Source organism: Monosiga brevicollis, genomic scaffold (assembly GCF_000002865.3).
Source record: "Monosiga brevicollis MX1 MONBRscaffold_2 genomic scaffold, whole genome shotgun sequence".
NCBI lineage: Eukaryota > Choanoflagellata > Craspedida > Salpingoecidae > Monosiga > Monosiga brevicollis.
In genome coordinates this window covers 1,628,908-1,639,291 of record NW_001865039.1, presented here as the reverse complement: position 1 = coordinate 1,639,291, position 10,384 = coordinate 1,628,908, and the positions used below count along the sequence as shown (strand labels likewise).

General features: G+C 55.0%; 3 protein-coding genes across 3 annotated transcripts; 1 reads left to right on the top strand and 2 right to left on the bottom strand.

The window, feature by feature from the left end:
• Nucleotides 1–815: 815 nt before the first annotated feature.
• MONBRDRAFT_3675 (uncharacterized protein) lies at nucleotides 816–965 on the bottom strand (the record flags this gene model as incomplete). Its single annotated transcript, XM_001742189.1, has 1 exon — nucleotides 816–965. A coding segment is annotated over one exon (150 nt), but the record flags the coding sequence as incomplete, so codon positions are not given.
• A 2,295-nt stretch (nucleotides 966–3,260) lies between these two features.
• On the bottom strand, nucleotides 3,261–3,842 carry MONBRDRAFT_22188 (uncharacterized protein; the record flags this gene model as incomplete). The annotated part of the gene is made up of 2 exons (XM_001742188.1): nucleotides 3,261–3,560; nucleotides 3,783–3,842. The coding sequence occupies 2 exons, from the start codon at nucleotides 3,840–3,842 to the stop codon at nucleotides 3,261–3,263; spliced, it is 360 nt and encodes a 119-aa protein (XP_001742240.1).
• Nucleotides 3,843–4,609: 767 nt separating this feature from the next.
• Nucleotides 4,610–7,150, top strand: MONBRDRAFT_22187 (uncharacterized protein; the record flags this gene model as incomplete). Its single annotated transcript, XM_001742641.1, has 6 exons — nucleotides 4,610–5,041; nucleotides 5,140–5,363; nucleotides 5,632–5,753; nucleotides 5,876–6,283; nucleotides 6,434–6,549; nucleotides 6,671–7,150. The coding sequence occupies 6 exons, from the start codon at nucleotides 4,610–4,612 to the stop codon at nucleotides 7,148–7,150; spliced, it is 1,782 nt and encodes a 593-aa protein (XP_001742693.1).
• Between the last annotated feature and the right edge of the window lie 3,234 nt (nucleotides 7,151–10,384).

Genomic DNA, 10,384 nt, shown 5'->3' with positions numbered 1-10,384 from the left:
TGGTAGCTGCTTACTGAGCCGGAGCGACCCGTTGGGGTAGCTGCTTGGGCCGCGGCTAAGGATGGGTCTGCAGCCTGTCACTCAAAAACAAATTCAAGAGCCGAAAATGAGACTTTTGGCTCAGGGTGTGGCATCAGGGTTTGATTGGAAGGGGGCGACCTGGGTCAAGCATTGGGCAGAAGAGGCGGGATGGTGGTGGTGGTGATGGTGAGTAACGCAATACTGCATATGGACGGGCTGCGTACCCGATCAGCCTCGGTGGCTGTGTGGGCCATCATCCGCTGCTCGGGAGCGCAGAGTACACAGAAATGAGCCTGGTTTAGAGAATGCAGCAGTTGAAGCGATGGCGGTGGACTTTGGGGATGCACTCACTGCGATGCCTTTGTGTTGTTCGGCGAGAAGGCGTAGCGAGTCCTGAGACAGGCGTTGGCGTGAATCGACGCGCACAAACAGCACAGCACGTGCACATGAACGAGGCAGCAGCGATGGTGCGTGCCTACTTCGGTAGTGCCTGGGGTCAGAGGCATGCCAATGGGCACAGCTGCAGTAAGACGGGCTGCCTTCTTCAAAGCAAGCATCCAGGTTGTGACCTCTGGTACCGAGTCGCCGTAGAGCTGCCGACACGAACAGGGCGTGAGGGACAGAGGGGCGGGAGGGGTCGTGTCAAGGCGAGCGGGCACTGGTGAGCTGGGGCTATGGCTTGTACGCACATGGTAGACGCGCTGGGGCATGACGAGGCCAAAACAGGTTTGGGGATCGATCTCAGGCCAGAGGCAATCGCACAAGGAGGCGGCGATGATGTGCGTGCAGGCGGTCAGGTCCAGCGTACCCAAAGACTTGCTGGCCGCCTCATCCCGAAAGTACCGCAACACGCCATGTCGATCAAGGGTAAACCATCGTCGCTTCCAGTTGCGAACTTTGGCACCTTCCTTGACCAAATAGCCCGAAGCCAAAGCTGCCGGCATCCCGCCAGTCCCGTACCCCTCCTTCAAAGCCCCCCGGGACAACCTCCAGCCTCTTCCCCCGAAGAAGCATCAACAACAACAACAACAACACGAAAAGCAGAAATGTGAGAGAGAGAGAGAGAGAGAGAGAGAGAGAGAGAGAGAGAGAGAGAGAGAGAGAGAGAGAGAGAGAACGAGAAGAGAGTTTTAGAGAGAGAGTTTTAGAGAGAGAGAGAGTTTTAGAGAGAGAGAGTTTTAGAGAGAGAGAGAGAGTTTTTAGAGAGAGTTATCCCAAAAAAGAGCGCGAGTTATTGGAGCTGGAGCTGGAGCTGGAGCTGGAGCTGGAGCTGCTGGGTTGACGCAATTGGATAGAGACGGTGGGCGGCAGGTGACCAGAGTGTTTAGTGCTTTGGGTGGCCAGAGACGGTGGCGGGACGGATCGAAGTGTCGAGCCGTGGCACGGCTGGGAGGATTCTGTACTTTGCATCATCATGGTATGCTGGTTCGGTTGCGCACTGGGGGAGGGTTGGAGCCTGCCCTGCCAGGCGGTCCTCACGCCCATTTCATTTTGACGCGCGGTGCGTCCATGGGTCAATGGATAGAGTAACCCCGCCCTTGCACCGGGGAGCAACCCGGCCCTGGATGCGGCTTTTGATGAGCTCCTTGCGTAAGACCTTGCCCTCTTGGCTTGCGGCCGCGAGCCGGCACACAAGTTGGTGATGACCCAACTCGACACACGCGCTGACCTTCGGCACACTGTGGTGGCAGGCGCTATCTGTTAAACGCCAAGCCCGAAGATCGAGAGGACATGATCCAACTGGGGTTTCTGATTGAGCGCGCCCATTGGCACTACATGGACTTTCTCCGCAAAATGGTCTGTTAAGCAGACTTGGACCTGTCTCGTCCTCTTTTCTCCTTCAAATTCTCACCCCTTTCATCCACACACACGCGCGCGCGCACGCATGCACACACAGGACCCGAATTTGCCAGATCTGGACTTGCGTACCATGTTCGAGCAGGTCATTCGGCGCTGGTCTCTCCTTCACGTTCATGTCGACCGAGCCGACGAAATTTTCAAAGGTTGGTCGCGCGAGCCGTGCTCCTCTCGTGTTGGGTCTGCTCAAAGGACGCCCTCTCCGTGTGTCACCGTCACAAACCTCACGTCTGAATCTGGTTAGCATACCGGCGATATCGCGCCACCGTGCCCGTGGCGGGGGCCATTCTTCTCAATCCGTCCCGGACCAAGGTTTGGGTCTTGTTCCCATGAACACCCTCCCGCCTCCCCCCCCCCTTTTTTTTTTTTTTTTTTTTTTTTTTTTTTTTTCGCCCCTGTCGTGCCTGCAGTGCGTCATGATCGAGAGCAGCGGTAAATTGGCTTTCCCCAAGGGCAAACGTAATCGGCGCGAAGAGCTGCGGGACTGTGCCATCCGGGAGGTGCGAGAGGAAATTGGTTACGACATTTCTGCCGCCCTCCAGGACACCGAGTTTATTCAGACCACGGAGAGCAACAACAAGGTCAGTCTTGTTTGCAGATATTACGTTTTGGCTCGGCGCAAGCTTTTTTTTTTTTGTCCTTGCAGCTCGATTTATGACGTGGAGCTCATCTTTTAGGTAACCCGCCTGTACTTGATCGACAATGTGCCCGAGGATACACCATTTGCGACCAACACCCGCGGCGAAGTCGAGGTGGGGAGCAGCAGAACCGCCCCACAATAGCGTGGCTGTGCGCCATACTCACAACTCGGCCTTGCTGCCTATTCGCAGGACATTGTATGGATTCCCGTCAAACAACTCGCGTCGCATAGGCGCACCACCCTCAAAGCCACCTTGATGGCGCCGTACGTCACCCATGTAAAGCATCTGCTCTGCAGTATGCATTCTCGCCAGCCTCACGCCCGCTCTTTTGCCCGATTTGATTGATGGTTACTCCCAGGTATGTCCTCAACTGGATCAAGGACAAGAAAAAGGGAGAGGATCCCATTGTGCGAATGATCAATGCGCGATCGCCCTTGGTTCACGTCCTGACAAAGCTCAATCTCGCCGAGCCCGAGGACAACGCCTATCGCATCACTATTGACAAGCCTGATGGCTGGGGTCGGGGCTGTCTGAGGAATCCGGCGGCGATTGACGCTAAAACTTCTTAGCCACATCCACCAACTGCTTGCATAACCAGTTGGCCCCGAGGGCCGTTGGGTCGTGCACTCTGCTAGCGATGACCGGCTCGGAATTGAAAACGCTTTTGTTTTTCAAGCACTCCCCACACAACCATTTGCACGACAGACAGACCGACAAGACCGACAAGACCGACAGACAGGGTCAGACAGAGACAGACAGAGACAGACAGAGAGACTTTGCAACAGAAAGAACGACAAAGCTTTTGTTGTTGTTGTTGTTGTTGTTGTTGTTGTTGTTGTTGTTGTTGTTGTTGTTGTTGTTGTTGTTGTTGTTGTTGTTGTTGTGTGTGTTTTGCTGATTTCGAACACACGCACACACACACACACACACACACTCACACACAGGGCGACCCAGTCTCAGCTGCCGCGACTCGGGTGAGGAGGGGGGATTTTGCGTGAGGAGCCTGGGTGGCTTGCGGTTGCGTTGGTTGGGGGCAAAGTGCTACATAAGAGCTGCGATTGCAGCATGATGGGATCAGCGCCTGCTTGGGTGTTGGTGCAAGTGCTGGTGCTGGGCCTTGTCAGCCGAGCATCGGCCAGTACAAGTAGGTCACCTCGTGCTTGAATCACGCTGTGCTGATGCTTCCTTCCTCTTACGGCTGACCAATGCTTGACTCTTGGATGTTGTTGGCGCATCTTCATAGCATCAGCCCAGCCTACTTACGCTGGAAATCTGAGCTTTGTACGTCATCATCACCTTCTTGCCCTGTCCGCAACAGCACATGTCTCACATGCAAGCCCACTCGGATGGTAGGTGGGCATGCCGCCGGGGTCCACCTCCAATTACTTTCGAGGCCACTTTGATCTGGAGTCTTCAGCGGCTGACACGCGGTTGCGCATCTGCTGCTTGGGCATTTGCGAGGCAAGCTAAAAAACACAGTCAGACCTTGCACAAAAAACCCAAACAATGTCAGGCTCACGAACCGACGCCGTCGCCTAGGTGTTTCTTGATGGTCAAGCGGTGACCACTGACGTCATTTTACAGGTCAGTTGAGGAGCGTCGTCATGTGGCATGTTCTACTCACATCCACCACCCCGACCCCGATCCTCGTGACACGCAATCGAAATGGGTGAAACCATCTCATACTTCCTTCCGAGTAGACGGGACAATACGACATTCGCTTCTATTGCGACACCTTTGACGTTGGGTCATTCTTGCAACCGGGCACGAGCCATGTCTTGGCTGTGGAGCTTGGCAGCTGGTGGATCGGGCTCAATTCGTCGTATTTTTTCTACCCACCGTTTGAGCTCCCGTTTGCCAGTCCCAGCTTTAATGCATCCTTGATCAGCAGCAAGGCCGTAGCCAGTTCTTCTCTGCGATGGAAGCAGGCCGCATTGGATCTGGTGAGCGACGATCTATTTCTTGGCGAGCAGCGGGATGGCCGCCATGCCCAGGTGGATTGGAACCAACCCAGGTTTGATGACAGCGACTGGGGCGTAGCGCTGGCACAAGAGCCACCCACGACAACAGCACTCGTCTTGGAACGTGCTATGCCCCGTGTCGTTAAGGGCAAACCCTTGGCGGTAGTCGGGTTCACATCACCGCAGGCCCACTCGTATGTGTGGGAGCTTGAGGCAAACGTTGGCGGCCGATGTGAGCTCGCCATCCCCGACGGAGCGGTCGCTGGTTCAGTCTTTGCGTTAACCCACGGTGAAAGCCTGGACCCTGCCACGGGCCAGGTCATTCAGTCTCCAGCCACGCCGGATCGACACACCAATCAACGCATTGTCGAGGCTACCCGTTACACAGCGGGCGGCCATACTGGGGAGACCTTCCGACCTCACTTGGTGTACTACGGCTTCAAGTACGTGCAGGTCAACACGGCTGCGAGCGGACTGACGACAAGCAGCCTACGATGTTGGCCCGTGCACACCAATCTGAGCACCATCGCCACCTTGGATGTACAGGCCAGCGATGCGGCGGTGCGACCTTTGCGGCAATTTCAATGCATGGGCCGCTTTACTGCTCGAGCCTTGGCTTGGCCTCACAGGAAACCTCGTTCTTTCCGTGCGCATCACAGGAAACCGAGGCAGCGCAGTCCGTCTACGCGGCCATGGTTCGGACGGCACTGTCCAACTTTCACGACGTTCCCACTGATTGTCCCACTCGCGAAAAGCGTGGATGGACCGGAGACATGAGTGCCGCCCACCAGGCCTTGCTGCATACTTTTGACATGGCACAGGTCTACCCCAAGTGGCTCACGGACGTGGCGGACGCACAGGCTCATCATGGCTTACCACAAGGGTACGATCATGCGCAGCTATTTATTCAGAGGCGAGGGTGCTTCGCTTTCGTGCATGTCACACAGAGTTGAGCTTGTCTGCGGCATAGATGCGTACCCGAAGTGGCACCGGCCTTCATGATTCCAGAAACGCAGCAATTCTCCGATCCGGCCTGGGGATCAGGCCTACCTCTCGTTCTTGCTTCTTTTGTGCGGTAAGGTGACAACCAATGTGGTTTGCTGGCCGAATCCAACTCTTCTCGGTCCTGACCAATGCATGTTCCCGCGTAGCTGGTACGATCGCGTGGATGTGGGCACCGCACTGCTGAACAACGTGTTGGCCTATGTGGATCACCTCGAATCCTATGCCACACCGTTGCCCACACCATACCCCAATGTCTCCACTCTCCGAGGTAAGCTTGGTCATTGAGCACGACGAGATCTGGCGCTCAATCAAACACTTGCGTGCACCATTGAGTCAAGAACGTGCGGCCCGACAGTCACGCACGCCACCCTCATTTTTGCCCACAACTAGCCAATTATCCCGGGAGTCGCTATGGAGATTGGTGCGCATATCCCGAGTTAAACAATGGAGTTCATGCTTATGTGAGCAGCATGGGCAACAGCTTCTTTCACCTTGAGACCTTGTCGGCAGCGGCCGAGTTGGCGGCGTGGGCAAACCATTCGCGAGCCTCCGCACTTTCGACTCGAGCCGCAGAGCTGCACGCCGCTTTTCATGCCACCTACTTCAACGCAACCTTGAATGCATACATGGACCCTTTCTGGAACAACAGCAACTTTATTAATCAACCCAATGGGCGGCTGCCCGTGCAGACAGCGCAGACGTTGGGCATAGCAGCACGACCACCGCGAGATCAAGGATTGGCCGCCTTGCAGGCTTTGGTCAACGATATTGAAGCGTTTCAGTATCGACCCACCGGAGGTTTGTTTTGATCAAGGTCTCAGCGAGGGAATCGCGGGCAACTGCGGGACAGGTGGCCTTGTCTTTGGCCATGTATTCGTTTGGATCTGGCGTACCTTTTTTTTTAAAATCATCCATACACGCGTCTGCGCGCGTTTGAATGCATTGTAGGGGTTGTTGGGACGTCTCGACTGTTTCAAGCTCTGGGCTGGGGGAATCGCAGTGATGTGGCCTGGGAGCTTTTGGTGAATCGCGCACCGCCCTCTTGGGCCAACATGAGTTTGACGGTTGGTGGTTTGGTTTTGCCGCCGCCTTCCATCATGCACTTGATTGTCACTTTGTGCTCTCATCATTTTTGGCCCGCTGGCTCAACCCCCCTCCCCCCTTTTGTGTTTCCGCTCCGGGTAGACGGGTTCGTTATGGGAAAATTGGGATGGGAGTGGCAGTCGTAACCACATTATGTTTGGCGGGTTTGGCGCTTGGTACATCCAGTCTCTGGCTGGGCTGCAGCAAGCGCCGGGGGACAGAGGATGGCAGCGCTGCCGCGTGGCAGCAGCCTATTTGACCAAAGTGACTAGTGTCAACGCAACGCTGCTCGTACCAACGGGTGTATTCCGCTCGCAGTGGACTGCCACGGCGCCAGGTACCGTGATGCATACAGTTGCAGTTCCATCAGGTGCGACTGCCGACCTGGAGCTGAGCCTGGCGCAACGTGGGCAACGTGTGGTGCAAGTATGGCTCGGCACGACCTGCGTGTGGTGCAATGAAACGTTTGTGCCTGCTGGGGGCCTGGTCAACGGCTGGCGCGACCTCTTTGGAACCGTCACGCTTTCCACCCAGCCCAGCTTCAAGGGCACCCTCCGCATTTCATCCACCATCACGGCCTGAAGCTGCTTTTGCGTCAGTCATTTGATATGTATTCTTTCTCTCAAGTCGATGTACAATTCCTTCACACATCCCAGTCTCGGTCTTTCCGACGGTGTGCGGATGCAGCTCTAGAAGCAAAGGAAGAGGGAGGGCAAAGGCACGAGCGGAAAGCAAGCCATGGAAGGCCAAGCGTTTGTCAAGCTTACAAGCAGTTGTGTGTAATAATTTGACCGTTACACACACTACACAAAGAGTTTCTTTTGCTTTTTGTTCTTATCCACACACACACACACACACACACACACACACACACACACACACACACACACACACACACACACACACACACACACACACACACACACACACACACACACACACACACACACACACACACACACACACACACACACACACACACACACACACACACACACACACACACACACACGTTTTTTATTTTTTGCGGCGGTGAGCGGGTGTGAGAGAGAGACAGCATCGAGCTGTTGTTGGCTCCGTGCAGAGAGCATTGGGCAGGAATTATTGGTGGTGGCAGGGGTTGGCTCGGGTAGTGGGCACGGTCGGCATCAGATGCAATGGCGGATTTCGGGAACTTGATCAAGCGGGTCAGCAACTGCGCCACACAGTTGAACCAGAGCACCGCGGCGACCTGCGAGAACTTTGAGCTGACCACCGAGGGTCTGGCCGACATCGGCTGGGCGGATGTGATGCCGAGTGACGTGGTAGGTCTCAAATATAATCCCCAGGCTGATGAAAATCTGAGCAGCGTGCGCCAAGCTTTCATGTTGGTGCTTGGCCTGATCCTTTTTTGTCGCACAGGCACAGCAAATGTTGGAGGCGCTCCAGGCGCAGGACCAGGAGCAGGCCCTGCTTGAACAGTATGCTCAGGCCATGAAAGCAATACAGAATGGCTCTTATGGGCAGCCCGACATTGTGCGTGCCCTCCTTCTCGGTCGCGGTCATTTGCTGCGCGTGGCCACAAGGGAGGCCTCACGGTTGCAGAGCCTGTCTAGTTGGATCTCAACCTATCGCCTGCGGACCTTGGGTGAGAAATGACAGTCCAATAGTACCGCCTTACTTGACGAGGCCTTGCGAAACACGCCTCTGCGGGCCACCAAGACGTTTGCAGGCACGGCTCTGGGCAAAGCGGTGCGTGTCTGTCTTCTGCCCGATCAAAGGGCCGCGCTACATCCTGTAGCGCCTGCTTCATCCTGTAGCGCCTGCTTCATCCTGTAGCGCCTGCTTCATCTTCACCTGGTACCTCCGAATCTGGACGAATCTTTTAGGCTATGGTAGCAGACATGGGTGAGAGCGACGACATTGACATTGAAGTGGCTGGCGTAAGTTTTGCAGGCGTAACCAGATTGAGCAGGCATACGTGGCTCACGGGACCATGTTGCTCGTTTTTGTAGGGGAAAAAGTCGATCGAGTGTCCTTTGACGCGCAAAATCTTTGTCAACCCCGTGCGAAGGTTAGCATGACTTTGAAGAGCATGGTTTGCCATCGCAGTGGGTTGTGCTCCTCACTTCTTCATGCTTAAATATGCGTCGCATGGGGTGCCATGTGCACAATCTTCGGTGACGGTCGTCGTTTTTTTTTTTTTTTTTTTTTTTTTTTTTTTAGCAAAGTGTGTGGTCACACGTTTGAGAATGGCCCGCTGCTGAAGCAACATTTGAGTCGGAATGGCAAATGCCCTGTTGTCGGTGAGCTCGCCCTTTTTTTTTTTTGAAAGGGGCAACTCCTTTCCTTGGTCATCTATTGCCAGCCCTCATGCTGTCCGGTCTGATTTTTATGTTGTTGTTTAGGCTGCCAACATAGTCATGTGCGACAGAAGGCAAGCGACTTTGAGGCCGACAAGACAATGTCGCGTTTGGTGAAGCGTCATTTGCGGATCCAGGTGAGCTGTCGGCTCGAGGTTTTGTAGGCCGACGGCTGGGCCGGAGAAAAGTTTGCGCCCCAACACGTGTCGCTGGTGCTCAACCATTGTTTCCCTGCGCCGTTGTAGGAAGAGACGCTGGATGATTCAGCCATGGACGACGCTCAGATCGTGGCCTAAGTGGAAGGCGATCCCACTCTGTGGCATGTTTGTTGACTTTTAGTACGAAAGAAGCCGTTCTCGTCGAAGGAAGAGATCCGACCTCAACGCAGCGCGCATAATAGAAACACACACGAAAAAAAAAAAAAAAAAAAAAAAAAAAAAAAAATACCAAGAGGCGAACAACCCCCTTGAAGGATTTGAGCTCTCAGATTAGCCTTTTGTTCACTTCAGAGAAGACGCGGGGCCGCAGCAAGAGGCGCGGAATGGATCGCGCCAACAAGCAGCGGGTCCACTAAGGTCCTCACTCAGCTTCGCCTTGGTATCATCACAGAGCAGACAGTATGCATCATACTGCCGGTTGACTTTGAGAGGATGTGCAGCAGCATGTGTATCTGCGAGGAGTGGCATGGCCATATGAAAGGAGCCGCCAGAGCGAACACCAATCAAAATGCGGATTGGGTCAAAGAGGGCTTGGCGCGCTTGATGCGGTTGTGGTACGGCTGACGAAACTCGGCGCAACAAGACGGCAGGGCGCAAGGCAGAGAGAGGGGGATTTGAGCGGGTGGGTTGTCCCATGCTCAGATTGAAAACTTTTGCAAGGTCATCGCCAGGGATAAACAAGCCGACCGGTGTCCCAGAGTCGACCCAATCTTCCCCCAAACCCAGCGCTGCAAGGCCGCGGATACCCCAAGGCACCGGGCAAGCTGCGCAGGATTTGGATTCAAAAGGGCACGACCAAAAACACCATGTGGGCAGCTCTCCCGGCTCGTCCTTTCAGTCACATTCGGTCTTCATAGCGATATCCCACCCGCCCACCACTCTCCGCGCCCCCACCATCCGTGCCCGCCATTCACAAGTTTCTACAGCGCCCCACCAGCACCACCAACAGCGCAGCCCTGCACTACCCCCAGACCTGCCACTGCCACTGCGCCACGCACACACACACACTTCCACACACACATGCAAAGCAACTGTCGTTCTCTCTCTCTCTCTCTCTCTCTCTCTCTCTCTCTCTCTCTCTCTCTCTCTCTCTCTCTCTCTCTCTCTCTCTCTCTCTCTCTCTCTCTCTCTCGTCTCTCTCTCTCTCTCTCGTCTCTCTCGTCTCTCTCTCTGTCTCTCTGTCTCTCTCTGTCTCTCTCTGTCTCTGTCTCTGTCTCTGTCTCTCTCTCTCTCTCTCTCTCTCTCTCTCTCTCTCT